This window comes from Lipophrys pholis (assembly GCF_963383615.2).
Source record: "Lipophrys pholis genome assembly, chromosome: 1".
Lineage (NCBI taxonomy): Eukaryota > Metazoa > Chordata > Actinopteri > Blenniiformes > Blenniidae > Lipophrys > Lipophrys pholis.
The window spans coordinates 35,168,880-35,194,185 of record NC_137635.1 but is presented as its reverse complement, the minus strand read 5'-3'; the positions used below and the strand labels follow the sequence as shown (position 1 = coordinate 35,194,185).

Below are 25,306 nucleotides of genomic sequence, written 5' to 3'. Positions count from 1 at the left end.
AATTTCTGAGAGCAATACACGTAAAACTTCGTGGCACATTCAAGGAGCTTGACGCTCAAAAAGCTCCATATTTCTTACTAATGAGTTCCATACAAGTCTGTCGATGACGATCAACGTCATTGTCAGCCCGCACAAACCCACGCTGAATGAAATGATGTGTCAGAAGTTAATAAAACTTTGCTGCTACACATATGGAAATGAGTTCCAGTTGCTTCCCACTGAGCATGCCACAACAGATGATAAGATCCATATGGATCCTTTTGTACATCCTACGCCCTTCCTCATGCAAACTTGCAGTTAAAACTTGCTTCCCAAAAACACTTCTACGCTCCGATTCTGTTGTTTTATTACAATTTGCAACACGGAGAAACATAATTTCTCATGCAGGAATGTATTTAGTGGCATCCAGTGATATTTTTTGAGCTCTTGAGAACACCTTGCAGGTTCATTGTTTGACAGGATTTATATTATTCCCTCTCAACTCGCAAAGATCCACCTGCATTTACCAATTTTTAAGTTCACCGCCTCCTTAATTGACCGGTTATGTCGAATGCTGATCCCACACAGCCACCGACATGCATTAGGCCTGATTACAAATTACCTCCTTAATGTTTGGCTGATTTTGACTTTTCATTTAAGGCCTTTTGTTGTCCCGGCTCTCGCATGCTGTTGGAATCGGCTTTATTTTGCATGATTGCTAAACTGACACATATATAAAGGATAACTCATAGCACATTATTTATTAATCAGTATTATTGTGCCTGACCTTTCACGGATTAATTGAACATTGGAGATATGTGAGACAGAAGGAAGGGCTAAATCTGAGAGATTAAGAGTAAATTAATGTAGGTTAAAAACAAAATATTGAACTGCCGGGTTTTAGGAAGAGGAGAAGAGTGAGAGATGGAAAATAAGGGAGCCATCCAGGCTGGAGAGTTAAATAGAGCAGACACAAAAGCCCTGTAGACACACAGAGGCATGGATTATTATAGCCTATAGAGGGGGATTTGTTCAAACTTCAGGAGGAGGGGGAGTCATTTCTGCTAACAAGAGACTGCAGTAGTATTCCTTCTCTGTTTTATTATTTTTTTTTAATTCTAAGTAATCTGGTACCAAACTCTTTTCACATTACTCTGTTAATGCTTATGGCCTTCCGACTTGTTGCAGCTTTACGAAAGATGAATGGGATATATTCCTCTGTGTTGAACTTCCTGATAACTGATCCACAGTCCATAAAGACACATTATGTGTGATAAACACTGAGGCTGCAACTATGTGATGATGTTATAACAGGCAGACTTTGACAACGAGTCCTTCCACAGTACTAAAAGTAGATCTCTTTGCAGGTGACACACAGAGAAAATGATTATTTAACTATTGTTCTTTGTTGATTTTCCAATCACCATTCACAATCTCACACCTGAACACGGGGTGTCACCCAATTCGAAACTCAAATTGTTTGGATTTTGAGTCATAAACATTTTTTTGGATCAGTAATAAAATAAGATCAGATGAAAACCTGTCACTGCGTTTGATTTCATGTATTAGTAATCTTGTATTACAACTGTGACATGGACTTTAAATCCCAATTTGATGGTAGAAGTTGCATTATTCAGACATATTGTAACTTTGATGACTTCTTTGACAAGACCGGTACTTTGATCTGCTTTACTACATCCTCAGTTGTCATGCTTTCTTCGCGTCTTTACTGGAAATCTGGATAAGGATTAAGGGATTTCCAACATTTGGACAGCAAGAGTAGCAATAGAACTGTTTAAAAGATGATTCCGACTATATGGTTGAACGTTGCTGTTAATTCACAATTGTCTAACCACTTGTGTAAAGGTGTGATTTCTATTGATCATCTTAAAATCTATTTTTACTCATTAGAGTTCAACCCAGCATGAAACGTTGTTCAGATTTTATTTTTTGTTATTGTTTTAATGTTTTTTTTTTCTTGTTCTTTTTGTCCCGTTTTAGTTGCATTTGATAGTTTTATAGTTGTACTCCTCATGTACAGCACTATATTTCAACAGCGGTTGTGTGACAGCGCTTTATAAATAAAGATGGAATGGTACTAATCTACCAATCACAGGTGACAGATCACAACTAAACAGACTTGTTCTCGACAAATCTGCTCTCTAAAACTAGCGTGTGGAGACCACAGCTGATGGACGAAAACTGTGAAAGTGGTGCACCATGATAGTTGCATGTGCAATATTGTTGTTGAGTATTGCGATTCCAGTATGACTTGTGATAAGTGAACATTTCAGGGAATAATGATAATGTCTTTGGAATTTGTACTTCAAAATGACAGTGCTCTTTTTCTCCTTGGGCCCATTTTGACCAGTTGCAACAGCACAACATTGATCAAAATGGTTTTTCGTGTTCGTATATGTACGTTTTAAATGTCAGTGTCACCCTGATGATCAATGTGGGATCTATCATGCAGACTTACCAGATTAGTTTTGGCACTGTGTTGGACAAAAACTTTAATACAAGACCAAAATGATTAATCCATGCACAAATGAGGTGTATCTTTATTTTAGTTCTCACGCATTGCAAATGTAATACTTTGAACATGTGCTTCTGTAAGTAGTTGTTGCTGCTGGTTATCACCGAGACAAGTTGTGTTAATAATTAATGTTGTTTTCAGCAGTGTCACATGCAGGATACAGATACATGTTTGGGCCGTTGGCTGAATTCAAATCGGGGGGGGGAAATAAGGGAATTGTGTGGTTTTGAGTCATCAGTCCGTTAATAGTCCTCAACCTCTGTTTACTGCACGATGAATCATGCTTCTCATATTATAATAAACAAAATAATCAGGATATGTTGCTTTTTGTACCCCTAAACTAATCTTTACAGGCTCGTTTTCTTACTATGTTGCCCTCTTCTTGTCTTTCAGGCTGTATCCTCATTCTACGTCTTTCTCTTTAGCTCTTTTTCTTTCTTTTTCCTCTTCGTCTGTTCCTCCCCTCGGTCTCTCTTGTTTCCTGTCAGTGTGACACTGTGTCAGCCTGGAGAGACAAAGCTGCATTAGCATCATTACCATCACACGCACACTCTCACACACACACACACACACACACACACACACACACACACACACACACACACACACACACACACACACACACACACACACACACACACACACACACACACAATTAGCTTCCAGCCTGTGGCACACGACGGCCGGTCGGGTTGAAGATTAACCTGTCTAGCCGTCAGGATCTGACACGCAACGGTCAAGAAGGCAGAAACCCCCCCCCCCCCCCCCCAAAAAAAACCTCTGCGGCACTAGCAGATGAAACGAAAGGAGAAAGTTTTGATTTTGATTTTAGAATCTGAAATCGTCGTAATCACGTGATTATCTGCTGCTGTGTTGAAAAACAAAGAAGAAAAAGCTCTTTGCACTCAAGTAGATTAGCTGTGACGCTGCTCGAATTGTACTTATTTACAACAAAGATACACACGAGGAAACCTATGAAGGGAGACAGCGTGGTTAACAAATGTTAGTTAGTGGCGGGTTAGTGGCCGCATGGTGGTTAAAGTAAATACAGTTGGGAACAGAAATTCACTGGTTTGAATCCCACAGGTTACCAATGTGGCTGACTATCAAAAGGATGGGTTAAACGCAGAGAAGAAATTTCCCCATGGGGAACAATAAAAAAAGTGATTATTTTTTATTTATTTATTAAGTATATTACATAGTGTAAATTGTACGTAAAGATGGGTAAAATTACCCAGTATACTAGGACATACTTAGAAATTGCTCATAAAAAATGCAGATGCCCAAAATGATATCTCATTTCTTTTTTATAAATTTTTTTCTCCCTTGTCTAATAATATCGAATTTCAATGATATATGTGTATTTGTAATTGGTTACTTTCACCACTACATTTGTGTATTTGTATATTGTGAAAACAACACATTTGTTAATTCTTTTGATTTATTTCTTGATTTGTGCCAAATAATTTTCACAAATTACTATTAGAGCATTCATAGTTACGGAAGACAATTAGGGCAACCGAGGGAAAAAAAAAATCTGAGGTAAAAAAAATAATTAAAGAAAAGAAAAAACTCGAAAATCAATGTTCAGATTTTACAGAAGAGTATTGGGGGCCACTGAAGAAAAACAAAAATTGCCTGTGGATGCCGAAATAATCACATTAAATTACATAATTCTAACTATTTAGGGTTGCTTACTGCTGCTGAACATCTCATTTTTCACCGGATTTCCGTGTTTAATAATAATACATTTTATAGATATCCTAGAGCATTCCGCAGGGATCGGTGCCCATGTCCCTCATAGTGTAGAGAGTGGCAGAGAGCTGCAGGCTGCACTGTCTCTTTAAAGTCCTAATGCTGATGATAACTGCACCGTGTTTATGAGCTAAAGCCTGTTCGGAAGTATAGTTTCATCCGTTCATTTCACTGCCTGCAATGCATTTTGTAGAAGCAGTCAATGCGCTGACTATTTAGACTTTCTTTAAAAGTGCAAAAAAAAAAAAGTGCAACATTGAATTTTGACTTTTTTCTCGAAGTGCATGAGGATTTTTTTTAATCTCCAATAATTTTTTTTCTTCAGTGGCCTTAACACTCTTACGTACAGAGTTAACGCCCCCCCCTTTTCTTTTCATCTAAAACTGGCCGTAGATACCTTCATTAACCTACTAAATATGTACGATACAATATGAGCACGATATGAAATGAATAATCTCGTGTCTGTTTCATGAGGCATGTGACCATATTTCATAACTTCCTAATTCCTTCACATTTCATCCAAACTTTTAACACTATGTTAACAGTAAGAGAAGTGTCGGTTGGATTTGATAAATCCTGAAAATTATGCGAATAAACAAAGTAAACAAGTAAAACGCAAAAACTATTTGTGTGATTAAGTATTGTGTGTGTGTGTGTGTGTATACCACATGTTGTACACCAAATCAAAACAGAGGCTCCACAGATTTTGAGAATATAAAATGTGAATAACCTTCGAGCAGGAGCCTAAAAACTGGCTCGGTTTTTGAAAGCAGGACTCTCACCCTTAAAAAAGCAACAAGTCCTTTTATCGTGAAGAGTTGCTATATTTACAGGAGTTTAAAATGACTAAACTCGCCAAAGCTACAATCTTTTCTTACTGAGCCACTTTCCTGCCTTTGTGAGAAAAATATTTTGCAAAATGCCAACTCTGGCAGTCGTTCAGCCTTGAGTGCGACTCTCCTCTCCTAGTCGTTAGTTTTATGATTAAATGTTGTTTATTTTATCTCAAATAAACAAAGAAAATAGTGCAACTTCAAATTGCTTTGAATTGCGTTGGAAATCAAAGTCAAACTTAAGTATTCAGTATTCTTTATTTAGCTCTTGCACTGTATGTTGTTGGGAATATACATTAGGCTAATGAGATGGGACAGGGGGTGGTGATGGAGCACAGACCGTAGAGCAGAAACACAGATGAGATCGTGTTGATGGGTGTGAGAGTTGTGAACCTAAACACAGATGGCACATCAGACTGAGTTGCGTGCGTGCGTGCGTGCGTGCGTGCGTGCGTGCGTTTCTTTTTTCTTTGAAACTAAAAAAGAAAAGATCCTTTATGATAAACCATCAGCCTGTCGTATCGCGTCACATAGTCACTGACATATCATGCACAGCTGGTGTGATCGACCAGAACACATCCTTGGGCTCGACGAGTGTCCTTGTATCCTTCATGTTTATATTTCCACAGCCGTGATGTTCAGAGTCAACATCCTTAAGGGGACAAAAAGCAAAGGGTTTCTGGGTTAAGGTGACAAAATGAGGTTAGTTAAAGTTTATCTAATGTCCTTCATAATAATAGAAATACTACTGTGTGTGTGTGTGTGTGTGTTACAGAGGTTATCTAAAATGCTGGTGACTGCTTTTGGCCTTTAGGCTCCACACTGTATGAGCCATATGGGCGCTCTTGTATGACACTGAACATCAGAATGTGTCTGACGGCAGATGTTTGACCACGGGGTTTCTCAAATGTTTTCATATCAAAGATCCTTGACATGCAAACTCTACAAACTCACAAGTATGGTGAGTTTAACCCATCGAGCGAAATCCATCTGCGCTCTCTCCGTTACATCTTTCAACATTTGTCATTGTGGATACCTCATGTTAGTGATAATATTGATTCATATTAAAACTACGGTAGCTTACCGCTCCTGGAGTCCACACAGATGAAGAATATGGTTTAATAAAGTCTAAACTAATTCATACGTTTGTGTTTCTCAAATCAAAAGGTGGGTTTCAATTCAAAATAAAAACATTGCCTCTTATTCACTAGATAATCGGGCTCAAGCGTCCAGTGACAAATAAATTCGGTAAAATTGGGTCGAAGATGGATGGATCCTTCAGTACATTTTGCTTTGATAATAAATTATCTTAATTCTATCACCTTTAAATTGTCATATTGAGACAATCCTGCTTCATATTGTAGATACAGAATGAGACTCTCAATCCAAGGTAACATATTCCAGTTATTAGAACTTCTCTATTATACATTATTGCTGCTTTATGGGATATTTAAAGGATTTCCCTCTGAGATTGATCAAGTATTCCGATTCTATTCTATTCTATTCTATTCTATTCTATTCTATTCTATTCTATTCTATGCTATTCTATTCTATTCTATTGAATATGACAAATATTACAAATATAATATGACAAACAAATTGGCAACAAAGTGTTTGTTGATGATCCGTCCCGTTATGTGTGGACAATATTACATCAAAATTCAAGATCGGGCATCAACCTGACTCTTAGGACCTACTCCATCCAGACTAGAGTTTTTAAGGAGTTGAAGCATTTCCTAAACAACTCACGGTGAAAGACATCAAACAGGTCTCGTGTAAGATCAGTTCAGTCTGATGACCACATTTGTAAGTGGCAAAGATCTCACTGAACCAGCAGAAGTAAACATAAACTACAGGTTCCAGTCAAGTTATTGTTTTAAGGTATTTTTAGTTCCCTAACATTCTGATTTGTACAGTTAGTTCAGGCTATTAAACTTGTATGATCAGTTAGTTGAAGACAGGAAATGCAGATGATAGATAGTTAATCTGAACTGCAGTGCTATTTGTCAGATACATAGAGATGTAGGCCTTGTCTTCAAATGTAATTCGTATTAACATGTTGCAGCTGGTAATAGAGGGCAAAAATATAAGTTACTCAAGCTTAACATGTCTGCAGGTGCGACACATGACTGAACAGTATTTCTGACAGAATGCCCTGACAGAGCTGCAGTTTGATGTTCAGAGCACACGTCAGGATCAATACAAATCAATGAGATCCCGTCGTCTCAGACGGGGAAGTTATCTCTTCATTTCTTTATTCTCCTGTTTTCTTCCACACTTCTATATATTCTAGTATTCTGTCGTAATGCAGTGTTTTTTTGACCTCGCTGTTACAATTGTGAAAATAGTGAACTCGTCTGAAAGCTTCATCTCTGACGAAGGGCTCATCGTCTGCAATGTGAAGAGAGCGGAGAGTCAAGAGCTCATCTGTCCTCAATGTGAAGAACTCTTCGTACTGCTTCACTTTTTTTATAAAGCACAAGAATCCTTCTATTTTAAAACATTTTTATTCCATGAGTCTATTCCAGTTTATAACTAAAAATCCCACCTTTGTGACTTCACCACTCAACAAATGAACCTCCAAATATAACACATCTCAATCTAATACAGATTTTATCTTAAACCCTTAAACTTGCTGTGTGAACAGGACTTTTGATCCAGAATGATGTGACCATCCTTAATGTAAATATGCCCCTTGTTTTTAACCAGCATACAACTTACAGTTAAAAATGGCATTTTAGCCCAAAGTGGGTTTTTTTATTATTCATCGTCTCCTTTACTTATGATAATTTAGCAGCATACACACTTAAGGCTGAACATGCTGTGCATTCAGAATGTCTCAGGTTTATTTTCTTTATTGATCATTTGAATTTGAGAGGAGCTGCTATTTTTCTCATGTCCTTGAGATCATGTATTGATTTCTTCTTCATGTTTTCTCACAATTGTCTTAAAAGCTGGCAAGAGTTTGAAACCACACAAAGATTTTTGTTCTTATCACAGCTCTACGTTTAGCCTTCTTTATAGACAGATTGAAGCAGCTGTATTTCCTGCTACCTGGAGTTAAGAAATGGGGAAATCATTCAGACAAAAAGATAGAAAATATTACCTTTCTCTTAGGTGTTAAACACATGATGAGCGAAGATATTTAGTCATAGAATAGATCTCTCTCTTACCTAAGCTTTCCTATGTATGTCCACACATACTGTATGTTGGAGATCAACAATCAATACATGTCATCAACATCTCCTGAACATATTATCTCTACTGAATATCAAAACAAAGAACCAATGAAAGGCCTGGACTTGTTAAATCTGCATTTAAACCTTCATCCTTTTAGAGCAGTGTTGTGGTGCAGTGGTTAGCACTCTTACCTCTGGAAACAAAAAAAAGGTTTCAGGTTGAAGTCCTCAGGCATCTTCCTGCGTGGAGCTCCCCCTGTGCATGCATGGGTTTCTCATTACTCTGGTTTCCTTCCACAGTTGACAAACATGCGTTTGAGGTTGATGGGTGTCTCTCAACTGGTGTGAGTGTTTGTTTTCCCCGTGAGGGACTAATGCCCTGCAACCCTGAGCATCCTCTCAGCCCTATAGAAGATAAATGAAGGAATAATCATTTGTGCAACCTGAATATATCTCAGAAAGTAAATGAATTTGAACTTTGGTAAATAGACGAACGCACCTTTTTTAGTTTTCTCTCTATCTACTCCTGTTGACCTTGATATCGTCCGGGTGTACGGGGAGCCACAATGAAATTTAGCTTACTGTGGGCTCACGAAGCGGCACAGTGACGGAGAAGTTACTGCAGTCTGCCTGTGTTTCTATCAAGCTGGGATGTATCTGCGTTTGCTGAGGCATGATAACACATCCCTGCAGTGTGTGTGTGCGTGTGTGTGTGTGTGTGTGTGTGTGTGTGTGTGTGTGTGTGTGTGTGTGTGTGTGTGTGTGTGTGTGTGTGTGTGTGTGTGTGTGTGTGTGTGTGTGTGTGTGTGTGTGTGTGTGTGTGTGCTTTTACTACGTGTGACCAAGGTGCAGAGAGAGAGGGGAGAGGAGGGGAGCGACCTCTTAGCGTCGACAAGAGTAGTGACTCTGCAGTATGTGTGTGTATTTGAGGCACTTTTGCATTCCTGAGTGTATGAATCCGTGTGTGTGTGTGTGTGTGTGTGTGCGTGTGTGTGCGTGCGTGCGTGCGTGCGTGCGTGCGTGCGTGCGTGCGTGCGTGCGAGACACTGCAGTCACATGTGACTGCAGTACAGTTGAGCATCCGTGCCAGCAGCACTTCTGGTGAGGTCATCACACACACCTCAGCTGTCACTGTTAATAATTAGGATGTGTGTGTATGAGCGTGTATGTGTATGTGTATGTGTGTGTGTGTGTGTGTGTGTGTGTGTGTGTGTGTGTGTGTGTGTGTGTGTGTGTGTGTGTGTGTGTGCGTGTGTGTGCTGACTTCAGCAAAAATGTTGGAAGTGAATTTGACGTAAGCGAAGCTTTTACAGCACTTCAGGAGCGAACAGACGACTGACACCCTAAACCACCATGGCAGACGGAGAAACATCTTTTACTTCATCACAACTTGTTTTTACTCTGAGCGAAACTTAAAGTTGCACATTACTCTTTGTCACAACTGTATTTTATGATTGGATTGAATTTAACTTTTTGGAAGGATTCTGAATAATTTGGCCATTCCTACAAAAATGGTTCAAATGTTCATTTTGTCAAAGTCTAGCATATTAAATCTTTGATTTATTTTATTGTTTGTCCTCATTTCCTGTCTATGAGAAATCCAGATATTGAAAGTTCATATCATCCTTGAAAAAGGGGCTGAAGCCCTCTGAGTTCTGTTATTTACTGATTATTTTCATTCATCTTAAAGTTTACAGTCGTGTTCTCTTCTCCGAAAGTACGATGGCCAAGTTCATAAAACTGAGTCGGAATCCAGATTCAAAACTCTACATGAATCCTTAGAGTCATCAAGTTTGAAGGGATTCATTTCATTTTTATGCACAGTAAAAAAATGTTTCTTTTCATTAAGGTTACACAATATAACGTACATTTATCGTTATTGTAATATCAGCATACATCTCACTGAAAACTGCCTGAACAAACGCACTGGTCAGTCACACGCTAAGAATTCAAGATAACAGAATTTGAAACATGAAAAAAAAAGTGATTAATCATGATTAATTTACAAACATGTTCCCATCATATACTCACTTCTGATGGGGGAAAAAAGAAGAAAGAAGGACAACAAACAAAAAAGAAATGCAGCCTCTTTGCAGCTGCTTTTAAATTAGGGGCAAGAGAAAGAGTACTGTTATTTGGAAGAAGCAATCTCAGAGCACAAACAGAAAATCTGATCGTGATCTATATAAGTGTTTGTATTTAAATCGATTGGTTTTTGAAATGAACCAATTGGACATGCTTTCTAAGTTGTGGAACTGTTTCTTTACACATATACACATCTAAAAAAAAAAAACTTCACTTTTTCCCTACTCAGATTTTTGTTGTTGTTCACACAGTATCTTAAAATGTAAAAATCGTGGAATAAGCCTGTGTTTGATGGATTAGATGTGAAGTCGCCCTCTCAGAGAAACTGCTCTTCAACTGTCAGTCACAGTGAGAGGATTTGCACGGCGTATTGAGTGGACATGGGATTGCACCATCATTACGGCGCAACCGTTAGGAGAGTCTTTCAGCAGTCTCAAAGGAATCATCTTCACCCACAGGATGTCATCATTTATATACATGTCTTTATTCCTCACTGATTTGATTTATTTATAAAATCCTTTTATATCGAGTTGAATTTGAAGGCTGTTTTGCATTCTTTGCCCATGATCTCGAGTCAATGATAGATTAAAACAACTTCACATCGTTTTTATCTACCTCCAATAGGGTTGGCAGAAGATCAAGTATACTGTTAGCAGTTGATGAGTTTATTTTAGTATTTTGTCCTTTTTTAATTCATATTTTCCTGACCTTGGTTGCTCGGTGTGACCCAGGTTCATTTGCCTCGTTCTTGTAAAAAGAGCTCCCACAGTCTAATCCGTGCTGCAAGTTACCATGACTTGGTATCAGTGGAATCTAAACCTGCTGCATCACACCCATAGGTTAAATTTTTTTTTTTTGTCAAATTAGCATGACAGGCGAAACATGGAATATTTTGTGACGCTTCAAATATTTTACATACCTGCCGTACTTGTAATCAGTTTAATCTTCCTAGAGCTGAAACTAAGATTGAATTAGTAAAATCAAGAAAAGAAAAGAAAACTCCTTTGATCAGTATATTTGTGTCAGAAAAGGTTAATATTGTGGAAAACGTTGCCCCACGCTTGTCTGATATTTCATATATGTTATCTCTCTAGCACAATTGGATATAGTTGGTGATTTAGTTGAAAGTTATTACTTCTTTATGACTGTTGATAGAGCACTTATTCCTTTACTGACCCACCTCCTTCTCATCTGTCCCTCTTCTCTTCTTTCTCTCTGCCTTTCTCACCTCTCCCTTACTTTAATTCTCTCAACCTTAAGTGCTCGGGTTTCTGCAGCGAGCAGGACAGCTGTGACTGAGGGGGTGGGATGCAGCAGTTTGACACTAACGTACACCGTCCTTGGCACGGAAAGAGCATTCAGGTCATATGCATGCCAATATTGTCTGCAAAATAGCAGGGGGAGGGAGGGAGGGAGCAGGAATGGGTGAAGGACAGAGCGGTAGAATAAGGACATCATGAAGGAGATCGCTGATCAAATCTATAATAGGAATATTCATCTGCATAAAAAAACTTAGTTCTGACTTTTATTCAAATAAACTTAAAAAAATGAAGATTTTTGTGGGACAATTTGAGCGGCAAATTAAGACTAAAGAGAACTACATACTGACCTTGATCCTGAACTATAACTAACCTATGAGATATTTATAGATAAACTACATCAGCAGGTTTGTCCGTAGGCCGGCTGCCATCATCTGGAAGCTCTTGCTCTGAGCTGAAGTGAGTGTGGCGCTACATCAACCTCTTCATGGCACAGACATCATCAGAAAAGTGCACTTATCATTAAGCCCAAACCACCCCCGGGATGCTGCACTCTGACCTCCCAGAAAAACATTTTTTTTTGCATTGAAGGAGGCAGCATTACAACTGCAATAAAAGAATATCAAGGGTAGGGTTACGTTGATATACCCTTGTGGTGTGGGTCTCTTTCATCAGATCCTTTAACTTAATTCAGGAGGTTAAGTGGTGAAAGAAGACAGAACTTTCCAAGTTTACATTACAAGTGACCAAACATAATAATGTAATTCAAGATAGTGTCTATCTGAGCTCCTTTTTGACACTTATTTTCTTTAAAAAGATTTAAGATGCAACATCTATGTCAAGATCTTTAACAGTTGGCGGAGACTTTAACGTAGTTGTAACTTTCCTACTGTCAACAAGCTGCATTATAAGGCAAAACCCTCCATGTGTTTTCCCAGCATTGCTGAGTTGACTTGGGGTTTGGCCACATATTTTTCTGTCGTGCTGAGTCGGAGTGCAGCAACACTCTCAGAGGCCTCTGGCAGCTCAGACAACTTTCGAGGTTCCATTTTGGAAACTCCAAACTCAAATTACCTGAGCCTTAACCTCAGTAGCTCTTTAAAACTGAAAGTAGTTGTAATAAATAAACGTAAACCATCATAGAAGTGATTCAGAACAACAAATAAGCGTTGAATGAGATGAATTAGCTGCAGCCAGTGGTTTGTTTTGGACAGCTTTCTACAGGAAAAGTAATGTTTTGTTTGTAACTTCCTACTTCTGCTTGTACATGGGTTTGACTTTAGGGAACGCAAGTCCAAACAATTGTTCCTCCTCCTTTTTTATCTCCATATTACAAACAAAAGCAGTCAAACTAAAGGTCAGCTTTGCATTCTGTAGCAAATACTGCAAATGAGTGACTGCAGCACAGTGGGAAGCCCATCAAAATGTATTGCTTCAAACTACGCAGTGGAGGCTATTTTTGTGTGCAGATCCCCTCTCCTCTGTTTCACTTGTTTCCACTGGCATAAAGCTTTGAAAGAGCTTCCAGTCCAGTGATGCAGAAATGACATATTAATAGTATTTTTTGGGGGGGAGCAAAAAAAAAAAAAGAAGGTGTCTGACCTTGAGGCTCCTGTCGTCAGAGGACTATGTGGGTTCTGACTGTTACTGCAGGCGCAGACTGTGTGTGTGTGTGTGTGTGTGTGTGTGTGTGTGTGTGTGTGTGTGTGTGTGTGTGTGTGTGTGTGTGTGTGTGTGTGTGTGTGTGTGTGTGTGTGTGTGTGTGTGTGTGTGTGTGTGTGTGTGTGTGTGTGTGTGTGAGAAACAAACGAAAAAGAGAAAGATTCTAAACATTTCAAACTTTTCAGAACGTACTATATATCTTCATATAATAATGAGACTTTTCTGTTTCCACTGGCTGTATGTTTGTACTGTAACACCTGAATCATTTCTACAGATTACCAAAGTAGATTTGACCATTTTGTTTTGGAGCACTGTCACGCTGCCTCAGAGTAGGATACATGTTGAAAACTCTGAAAAAGAAAACTGTTTCTGGTTGATCGCCTCAGTCATACTGAGTTAAAAGCACCGCAATAAAACTCTTCTCGTGCAGCTTAAATGGAATATTGATGTTCGTAGATTACCTGGTAAAAACAGCACATATCTTAAATAACAAACACAATTATCAGGTAACTGTTTGACTCAATGTTGTTTTTGACCAATCAACTGACTGGTAGAGCCATCAGACAGACATAAATACCTCCTTTTAATTTGTTTGTTTGCTGCTAATGTATTGTTTTTGTCTTCCTTTAAACATACAATGAGAAACAGATGCTCGAATAGGTTTCAGACACGTTTCAGTTTTATGGATTAAAATGGTGAAGGCCTAAATTAAACACCAACAGAAAACCAACGGAAAGTGAAAGAGATGCTGCGATCGACAGAGAGGAAACCCAGACAGAAGGAAAAACAATCCTCTGACGTTTGTTCTAAAATGACTCTGCAGTTAATGTGTCTGCTGCTTTTTTGTGTTTTTTTTTTCTTCTAAAAATAGCAACAAAAAAAATGTACGGCAGAAGAGAGAAAATAATCTCATAAATGAACTAAATCCAATCCATCTTTCTGGTTGTGCCCTTAGTTATTCAAAATATCCACAATTACACCGACAATAGGCAGAAAATATATTCATGATCTTTAAATACATTTGATGAAAAGCAGTTTAATAGCCTAAACCTGTGCATTTGTAGTCAGGTAGAGCAAAGTAGTAGATCATGATGTGTTACTGTACTGGATATCCCTCAACCTTATTTCAGTACCATGGACAGATGCCTAACTTATGCCACTGCTGTGGCTGCTGGATGCATGGGAAGGAAGCAACAGTTACTTATTACATATACATTAGTGCATGGCAGCTATCTCTATTGGTGTGTGAGTGCATGTGTGAATGGGTGAATATGACCCCCCAAAAAAGCTTTAAGACAGCTAAAAAGAGGCAAAGAAAACTATAATAGTGAAGTCAATTTACTTTTCCATTTATATAGTATTTACAGCGTGTTATTGTTGTGAAAAAAACGAACTCTGATATACATTTTCTATGTGGTTAGAAGTTAATGATATTACCGTAATACCATTAAATATTGTCTTTTTCTATTAGCCCATCATATAATGACTTTATGAAACAGTGCTTCACTTGTTTCCTCCACTTCATATAGTTTTTGTAAATATGTGTTATATTTGGTGTTCGACTATAGTGTCCTCAGGACTGTGTTGTGAGATATGGGGTGTGTGTGGCACAAATGCATTGATCCCATAAAACGTTTGCCAACAGCAAGAGTTGCCATGGAAACCAGAGATGCTGTCATACCCCTTGACTGTAACCATAGTGATAGCCCCCTCAGCGACGCGTTGTGTCTGCTTGCCTCACTGTCAAAAGATGAAAAGCACACACACAGACACACACACACACACACACACACACACACACACACACACACACACACACACACACACACACACACACACACACCCAGGCGGGTTTTGGGTAGTGGGACCTGTTTGACAGGCAGACAGCTGGCAGATAAGCGTGGCAGACAGATGCAGGTGCAGTTTTTGGCTTTATGGAAAGCTTTCGAATGACTCCTGGTATACGTCTCTTTTACACTTTGGAGAAGTATGTGGATCAGAAAAGAGAGGGAATACGTTGATCACAGGCTAAGTGGAAAGCGATTACGTGGCATTTGTTGATTGAGAATCATAGAAATGACGCTTTGTATGTCCCATAGGTCCGGGGATGATGTCCTCCATGATGTCATCGGGTGGACGCCAGGATCCACCTGGGCAGCATGCCTTCAGCTCCGACTACCTGTCCGGTGAGGACCCGTAAACCACAAACCATGTATCATAGACCTATGAGTGTAGCATCGGGGGCAGCGTATGAATCTGACTTTTTGCTTCGACAACTGGCCTTTCAAAGCTGACCATCTAACACAACCACTGCCGTGGGCTGCCTTGGAGCACTGAACCTAAAATAGATGTAACAATTGGTGTGCTGCATTTCTGTAACCACCTTCGTCACATGTGACATGATCCCACTTTTAATGTATATCCACTAGATATAACTATACTCGTGTAAAAATGCATTAAAAAATGTATTATGATATCAAACTGAAGTACATTTTGTCACCAATTCTTCATACAGAAATCGTTGTACCCAACAGGAACATAAAGGACAAAGGCAAGAACAAAAAAGATTTATCCATTAAAAAAGATTAATATAAAAACCTTTCTACCAGAATCTAACACATGATACAAGAAGACATAAGCATTAGTGTTGATTTTGCGGCATATAGAGATTTAGTTACAGCATAGGCATGGAAATGTGACAAGTAAGAGGTGGAGGTGGAAGGACTGTCTCTGAAGATCTCGCTGACTTGTTTTGCAAAACGTGACGTTGGCTTTGTGTGTTTGTTTTCTATGTTCAGCTTCACTGCTTCATTTCATTATGCTCCTTCATTTTATCTGTTTCGCCCACTCACTTGACCTCTCTCTCTCGCTCTCTCTCTCTCTCTGTATTTGTTCCTCTACCGCTCTCTTAGGTCCAATGATGGGTGGCATGACAGATCAGTGGAGCCTGAGCAAGACAAAGGACAGCAGCATGCCTGACTCGTTTCTAGGTCCACTTTACTTTTTCACTTCCTGTGGCATATCGACCTTTCACTTAATAACAACATCGTATTCCCCCTTTGCTTATTCTTTTTGCATCTGAAGCTACTCAATGCAGTTTGGTATTTTAGAGCCACATAAACATAAAACAGGCTCGTAATATTGTACGAATGTGGGTCACTGCATAATCTTCTCTGCCTGCTTTTATCCCAGAACTTCTGTGATACTCAACACATTTTTACCATTTTACTCCATTTGGTGTCTCATTCAGATGCTAGGGTAAGATTTATTTTTAACAGCATATGTACCACCTGTGGTGATTTATACTGAAACATGCACACAAAATAGCAGTTACATATATTCTGTTTTACTAAAGTGAAACAGTCAATAGTCAAACATTTTGTCCAATTATGGGTTAAAAGTGGCAAAGTATCCAAGATAAGACTTCGTAAAGCATTAACGTTAAAAAGAAAACCTATATTTTTAAATTTTAATGACAATAACTGCCATTTTTCATTTATTTGGCAGTGCTGTTTTAATAAGAGTAGCTGTCATACTGCACACAAAGTACCATTTACACACTATAAGAAAGAAAATGTGAAAAAGTGCATGCTGAAGGCTGCTAAGATCATCTCTTTTAAAGCATAGGCTTTTGTTAACATTGGCCAAAATGAACGCTGTTGCACAGTAGGGCCACACAACATATTGCAAATGTGTTGTATTTTGTGACATCAACATGTGCAATATGCATCTGTATCGCCAAAGATGAACTAAACAGTCATTATTCTTTGCATTTGTAGTTGATATGGTGGGGTATTCATAATTCCACTGTATTTTACATAAAGAGGCATCATTTCAATGGCATAAGGCTGAACTTTTACTTCCTTTCGTTTGTGTTTTCTGAAAATAATTTTGAATTATATTTTCATGTATCTTATGTGTGTTTGCATTTGCAGCCATTCATTTTAACAAAGGGAAACCACTCAAAGTTGTAGTTGTTAACAGATTATGGTAGATACGTTGTTAAGCTGACATTTTACTGGTCTGGCACACTCAAAATTAAATTGGACTTTATGCGGAACCTGAACTGACATAAATTTGACACCCCTGGTTTAATACTTGGCAGAGTGATTATTCAATATGAATTAAGTAAAAACGTTAAAAAGAAAAACAAGAAAAGTCAACCTCTCAGACTGAGTTAAAAGCTGAAGAGAAAAAGTGTGTTTTCAGAGAAGTTTTAAAAACAGGAAGTGAGTTTGATGTGCAGAGGCAAGTCATTCCATGATTTTGCAGCTCCGACTGAAAAGGCGCGACCACCTCTCTGCTCCCGCTTGGTCTTAGGGACAAACGACAATGATTTCAGTATAGTGTGAGGATGCAACTGTTTAATTTTTTGCAATTTTAAAGTTGCCGGAATGCTTCTTTGTGTTTGATGCAGTTAATCACTGTCAGTCATAAACTGATCAGGCCGCTTTATGAAGCTTTCACTTATTTCGTGAAGTCAAAGGCGTCGCTGCTCACTTTGCAGAGAATGGACAGAAGCTTATGAAAACCATCTGACATGCTGTTTATTATAATTAGACATGTTAATATTGAGATAAACTATTTGTAAGCACGGAGCTGTTTCCCTGTTGCTGATGTATGTTTGTTTGTTTTTTTTTGCTGTTGTTTTTGTCCACGTCTTCAGGCTTTTCTCAGTCTGGAATGGGGGGGACCATGGGGTCCGGCCTGCCACCGTTCCAAACAAGTATGACCTCCAATCTTGGCCAAACTGGGATGACAGGGATGATGGGGATGACTGGGATGGCTGGGATGACTGGGAAGAGTCCAGCTATGGACACCCAAAAAAGCTCCGGCCTTTTTGGCGGGGAGAACAAGAGCACCACTAACACCAGCGGGAACAGTCCGTTTAAAAGCAGCGATCCATTTTCTTCTGGTGGCCCCGGAGTCCAATCTATGGACCACACTGCAGGTATCACAAAGGGGGTTTGGTTGCATGTTTTACTGAATGCTGGGGCAACAGAGGAGGTCAGAGTCAGGAGGATGAGAATGCATTATGTTTACGAAGCTTTCCAGACTAACTGGGTTTAGTTGAACGTTAAAGAGGATTGTGAAGACAAAAAAAACCAACAAAAAAAAACACACAATCTCAATCCATGGTCATATCTTATATTTTATTTAGTCAAACCTCAGCACTGGAGAGTAGGCCTGGGATTCTGCAGCAGGCCAAGTGGGTGGTGACAGAAGATGAGCAACAGCGTGATAACAGAGGACAAACTTTCAGCAGCAGAGGGCAGCCTTTTCTCATGATCACTCATAAAGTCCCAGCTCGCTGCTTTTGTTGTCGCTTGTCGCCTCATGGCTTCACAATCAGACTGGATCAACAGACAGATTTGTCCTATAAAGTGACCATTTAACCGCAATAAAGCCTGAGAACAGCCCAGAGCTAGTTTATTAGGCTTTTTTTTTTTTCACCCATCCTTATTAATTCTTGCAGGACGACAAGAAACAGCATGTCTATTTCGTTAATATTGTAGATGGATAATCGATATCTGCTCAAAGTGAGTCACAGCAGAAGCTAAATTTATAGTTGCCAAGCAACAAAATCCCATGTGTGCAGAGCGTCATGAATTTTTGGAACCTCCTGTGTGATCATATCTGAGGGCGACATCACACAGAGAGTCGAGACATGCCTGCAATGCTCTAGACTCCAGAATCCTCTCGATGTAATTCTTAACAGTGTACAAACTGTTAAAATTGACAAAATTTATATTTAAATCGAACTCAAATGTAACAGTTCTGGGGAAAACTCTTATATTGTCTCTTTAAATGACTCTTTGTCTGCTGTAGTGTAGACCTACTGTTTGTTTACTTTACCTTCTCATTGATGTGTCTTGCCAGCAATTGTATAACAGTTACTATTCGAGCTCACTTGCTCTTAAGACAGATCTGATGCATTAGTGACACAGATGACTATATACTACAGATAATTTCTTATCTTTCAGGGGTGATTTCAAGAAACAGCATTTGTTTGCACAAATAAATTATTACCGCACAATAGTGGTCATCAGAGGCTGCCTCGCCGCACATTTCACTCAGTTTAGAATGGGAAAACGCTGTTGTATCTCTGACCATCAGAATAGCCTCCTACAGCCCATCAAATATTCAGGAGCGTGCCTGAAGTGATACAACCTCATGCCGCTATTTTCAAATTTGGACGTGAGCTAACGCTGCCGTCACGAAAAATACCTGGAGACATTCTGTGAAATCCTGTTATGTCACATGGATGAAAAAAGTCAAGACAAACAAAATATGAAAGCTTTTAGATGAGTAAAAACAAATTCTTAACCTTAAAGATGCACAATTTTTGAAAGTTGTACAGCATTTGTGCAATAAGACAGATGGAAACATGTTATTGTTCTTCATGAGTCACGAATAACAAAGACAAATGGTGAAAAATGTACTTCCGATAAGTTTAGGCTGCATAGTTTTGTTGGTTTTTGCTCTAGTCTCAAGGTCACCGCAGTATTTTCTCTGATTTAAATGTTCCCGGTGGTTGTCCAATAAGTTTTCACTTCAAGAAAATTAAATACATTAGTAACTTTGCTGTTTTTAAAGCATTAATGCATCTCTCAAAAGCTGTTCCAAACAAGTTGGAGGTCGAAGAGGTTAGACCTTGTGTCATCACCCTGTAGACAGAAACTTGTCCTGTCTTTGGTCTTTAGATTATTTTTGTCTTGATATTTGCACTTTGCAAATTTTCCTAAATCCTCTTTGCAAAATTATAATTCGTAAGCTTAGTTTAGCCACAAAATCCTCCAACTGCAGAATAATAACAAATCTGATAAACTGTGTTCAGTCAATAAAAAGCAAATACAATTCTTAACAAGTGAATGTTATTTTGTTTATAAATGCTAATTGAAATAGCTTTTTGCACGTGGTCATATTGATGGGCAAAAACATCTAGTATGCCATGTGTTCAGCATTTAGGATTAAGCAATCTAAAAATGTGTGAAAAGGCAATTCGAAGGTTCCTCTTAGTTACAAAATCTTTGCAAGTATCCTTTAAGCATGGCTGGATATAAGCAGCCCATTCTCTCTGTTGGTAGGCAGAACATCGAAGGTTAAATTTGGAGTCTTGAGGAGCCATGTCTCCCCACCTCTCCTCGTCTCACATCGCTGAGTATCTAATGAAGCAGGAAAGAGAAACCATAGTTTGAGTCATATTTTTTCACAGAGGGAGTCTGTCTCCCACTCACTCTGTACGGCCAAATAATATCAAGCACCGATACGTTACTGCCGTTGAACAGAAGTGTGTCTCAAGGGAGCTGTTGAAGTTAAAAAGGAACCATTAGTGAGCTGCATAATAAATCTATAAATATTAATAACTCATAATGCCTCAAATTGAACCTTTTGAACTAATCTGGAAAACTCATTAAAGAAAAGAAAAATACAGAAATTGGAACTATGACATAGCCGCAATGAATTGATAATGCATTTATCAACCTGGATTCTGCTTTCTCTGTTTCTCTTCTTCAACCTTTGGTCCTTTACATGTTTCTTCTTTTGTCTGTGCAGGTGACAAGGCATTTAATGTGATTAAACTCTATGAAAGCTCAAGATTTCAAATGACCCTTCACTCTTTCTTTCTGCATAGGTGATGTATGTGAAGCGGCTGTTGTCCCAACACTAATGTATTTCTTGGCAGTTCGCCTGATTCCAGATTATGAAGTACTCCCGTTAAATACCTGATCAGATTAAATATAGATGATAATACCCCGAGCTGTTTATAGCTGAAGAAGCATCAGGCCAAGGGGAGAAAATAGAAACCTCAATCAGTTTAAAAATGCAGGGAAGGATGCTAGATTTAAAGGGGAATGCACCTTTTTCCTGATTTCCATTAGTACGTAATGGTGTAACACGGGCTGAAGAGCATGCTGGAAATGGAATGATGAAGACTGAGATATGAGTATTTTAGACAGGGAAAAGCTTTGATCAGCATCAGTCTGTTCATTTATCTGTCTGTTCATCTCTCTGTCTCATTCTGTCTGACTTGATGAAGCGCTTATCATAAAGTTAATTGAGAAGTTTGACTTCTCTGTGAGCCTCCAAGCTGGAGAATAGAAAAAGACCCAAAATAAAAGGAGGGGGGTGATGATTTTAGTGCAAACTGAAATACTTGCATGTGCACATTTATCAGTGTTTTGCGTGAATCCATAGCATTTCTTATTGATTAGATGTCATTTTGTCTCATACGTGTGTTTGCATGTGCAGTCATTCCTGTGACTCCCAAGATATGCATGCATTTGATCTGAGACATGCATGCCGGACCCTGTTTGATATGCGCTCGATTTATCTCTCTTGTTAAGTTGCTCTGCTGCTGTCTGCGTGCTTGTTTTGCCCTGTTGTGTGTTCCTTCACCCCAACACATGTTGATTGCATATGCTGATGATGACACTGTTGATAATGATGTTTCAAAAGTAATCGAATATTTTCATCAGAAAGACAATTGCCGCATATATTCATTGTTTGGCTGGAACAAAGTCCGTTCCAGAGTCCAAAATTTGTACAATATGATATGACCACTGGATTTGTCAACCTTTGTATAGTCTCATTTTCACTTTATCATTGGGAAATGAACCGAAGAGGCAATCTTAGTCAAGCACCCGGGTCCAAATATGCTTCTATGTAGTCCATAGGCTTCAAATCCCATTGTGCCTCAGTCCTTCTATGGCCCTGCTTCAGTTTGCCAAATTAAAGATAAAATGCCTCCAAAGAACCCACAATATAAATGAAATCAAAGAAAATTCTCATCAGTTGATGACTAGTGCTGAGAGAACAGCATCTTTAAATACCTATTACCTACCTATTGGTAATATGCCCTGATAATGCATGTGTAATTTAGTTCCTAATGGACCGCAGAGAGAGAAACAAAAACAAACAACAAACAAACAGGTGAGTAAAAGACATATCGGTTCAATGTATTTATAAAAGCAGGCACCATCACATACAACATATTCTGCAGTCTTCAGAAAGTGTTGCCAAAGAGAGCTATAAAGCACTCAGACTATGGTTACTATTGTTGGGAAATGAATTCACTTTGACTCTTCCTCATATTACCTGGACAGCAGGCGGTGATCCATATTGATAAGTCAGACTCTTATCAGGATGGCAAAATGTGCACCACAACATTATGCACAGTTTTATATTTGAAATTGTGTTTTGACTTTATCATAGGAATTTGAAAAGTTACCCCACATTGCATACGCACCCTCATCTTAATTGCAGTCGCATCCCCCAACTGTGAATGAGACAAAACGATACGATTTAAAAAGGATGGGAAATTCCTCCTTGAGGAACATTCAGTCCCAACCACTGATTTTACTTTGTCCTAATAGCTGAGTGACTATTTTCCCGGGTAAAACTCGATGTACCTCCTTCTAATGGACTTGCATGTAATTGAACCTTGTCCTTGTGGTACTCAGAACCGACAGGAATTTTAAATGAAAGTGTTTCTGGTTCCTCTGAGTCACTTTAGGATATAGGAGTACTGCACCAGTGGTATTGCTGTCCTTTACACTGCTCAGGATACACACGTGAAAATAATGAAAGTAAATGCAGCAGAACGTCATTTATAGTCTTTGCTTGCCAGGAAGTGGCTCATGTGGTCCCAAACTGCTGTCCTCAGGAAGACATTAGAGGTCTGGTTACCACCTGTAGAACTGAGATTTAGATTTATGTAAAGCTACACTTTGGATTTTGTTGATATGTGTGAATGTTTTTAAGAAAATCATCACACTTTTGGGTTAAAACTGAGTGGATCTTCATAAAGTCTTCGTAATTGGCCAATTCTGCTTTTCTGTATCTTCACAAATTAATGTGATTACTACTCTTATACTGCTAAAGACTTCACATTACTGTTAGACCATAAGTTGCTCTCAGGTTTAAATCTGACATATCAAGGTCATGTATAGTAACCACAATCTGATGGCTTTTCGGCAGGTGTTTTCTCTGAAATAGTATGTGATTGGTTCCTCCTCTTATAAAACCCTCCCCCCCTCGGCAGCTCCCGCCCTCTCTCCCAGCGGCTCAGTGGACGACAGCAGTCCCACATCCTCCAACTCCGAGCCCCTCAGCCCCGAGAGAGTGGGGCCAGGGGTCGAGGCTGGCAAGCAGCGACGGCGAAAGAAGAAGAGGAAGGGCCGTGATGAGGTCTACGACTTCCTGGACAGCCAGGAGAATAACATTGCCGAGTCAGACAAGCATGGGATGCTGGACGGAAGGGAGGCGGAGGAGGACGAAGATGAGGACGATAACTGGGAGTGGGAGATCAGAGAAAGTGGAGGAGGGGGTCGGGTTAAAGGCAGGAAGACTAAAAGTCGGGCAAGACTTCCCGAGGAGTGGGGCGCACCGCAGCAGCCCGTCTCCCCTACACCGGCTTCAGTCGCTCCTAAGTGGGCTACAGCTGCTGACTCTGCTCCGAACTCTGGCCCCGGCCCTGCTTCGTCCTCTGCTTCTGAACCAATACCAACAAGTTTTGTCAACCCCAACGTTACCCTTGCAACCGATTCGTCTCCACGTTCCTACGAGCCCATGTGTGTAGAGGATTTTCCTGTATCCGTTAAAGATGGGCAAAAAGCTGTTGAAGAGAAAGTTTCAACCAGCAAACCCCAGCCTAACATTAAAGCGACCATTCCTCCCGGAAAGACTGGTCTGGCTGGTGATCCGAGTGGAAGTCTAGCATTAATGACAGGAGACAATTTAAGCCCTGTCTCCCAGACCTTTTCTTTCCTGGATTCAGTCCTCCAGACCCCTCCAGGCTCCACTCCAGACTCACAGACTACTACCCCTATCACCAACACCCCATCCATTGCCACTGCCTCTCTGACAAAATCTACCCCGGCAGAAAGCACCTTCCCTGCTTCACAAGCCTCTTCCGTTTTCGGCCCCTCTAAAAGCATGCCCACCTCCACCGCATCCACCAACCCACCCCCCTTTGCTCCCACAGAAACACAGCCTCCAACAACCGGCTCCACCCTCAATGTCGATGCCAAGCCTTTCGTCCCCTCGGCCACACTGATATCCTCCTCCTCCTCCTCCACGGCCTCTTCGGGAGTCTTTCCTCCCGCGTGCGCCGCCTCGGCAGCACCCGTTTGCTCCCCGGCTGCTCCCCATAAGAGTGAAGCCACCCCCGCATCCTCATCAGACACTCTCCCTCAAAGTGCAGCCATGTCTCTTAGCTCAGCCACACCCCCTCCCTCCATCACCCAAGCAGTCCCTCCCTCTCTCCCTGCACACTCAGAGAACCAGGAGTCCTCATCGCCACAGCTCCCCCCACTGGAAGGTTGGTGAACTACAGGGAAGATTATCAATAAAATGGAGCTAATTTACACAAAAGTGATTGTAGGGTAGGATAGCAGGAAGTAGTACTGTTTGTCTTCCTGTATGCATGGCTGTTTGCCTGTGGATTGAGCTCCAGGCTTGCTTGGAGCTCGACCCTTTCCTCTGTGAATCTGTTATAACCAGGGCCCGACAGATACACCCAAAACGTCCTTCATCTCCATCACTTTTTAACATTTTGCTCTCAACAGATCTTTACACGAATATGGTCTGTGTTGCTGCATCAAAGTGTTGAATCCTATAGTTCCCCCAGAAATTTACCAGGAAATAAAAGTACTTGTGTTCAGATATGTCACTGTTTCCCTGCGCTGGGACACAAATGTGTTGGTCGGGCCCTATATTAACCAAACTGCAAGGGTGAAAACTGTTCAGCTGTCTGATTTGATTTCCCTTTGCTTGCCACTGTGTGTCCTTTACCATGACCATATAACAACTGTATTAATAACCTGCTGCTTCTGATAGTTCTACTGTCTATGCTTGCTCCTCCGTCTAATGTTTCATGTCATGTCAGCTGCCTGTGTAAAATCCTGCTGTGTCCTTTCTGTGCATAGAACTGTACAATTTACCACAGTCTTTGCATTGCAAAGCCAGTTTGCTGATGCGTTCAACTTTACAAAGTAAATTTTTTAAAAACTTCAA

The 25,306-nt window shown here is 39.8% G+C and overlaps 1 protein-coding gene across 1 annotated transcript in view; it reads left to right on the top strand.

Moving 5' to 3' along the window:
- The window catches only part of map4l (microtubule associated protein 4 like), a 78,304-nt gene that overhangs the window by 14,616 nt on the left and 38,382 nt on the right, over positions 1-25,306 (top strand). The window contains exons 3-5 of the mRNA XM_080465330.1: positions 15,388-15,474; positions 16,201-16,278; positions 17,955-18,239. Coding sequence (XP_080321456.1) covers positions 15,388-15,474; positions 16,201-16,278; positions 17,955-18,239 — 450 coding nt within the window. The remainder of the gene's footprint in view (positions 1-15,387; positions 15,475-16,200; positions 16,279-17,954; positions 18,240-25,306) is intronic.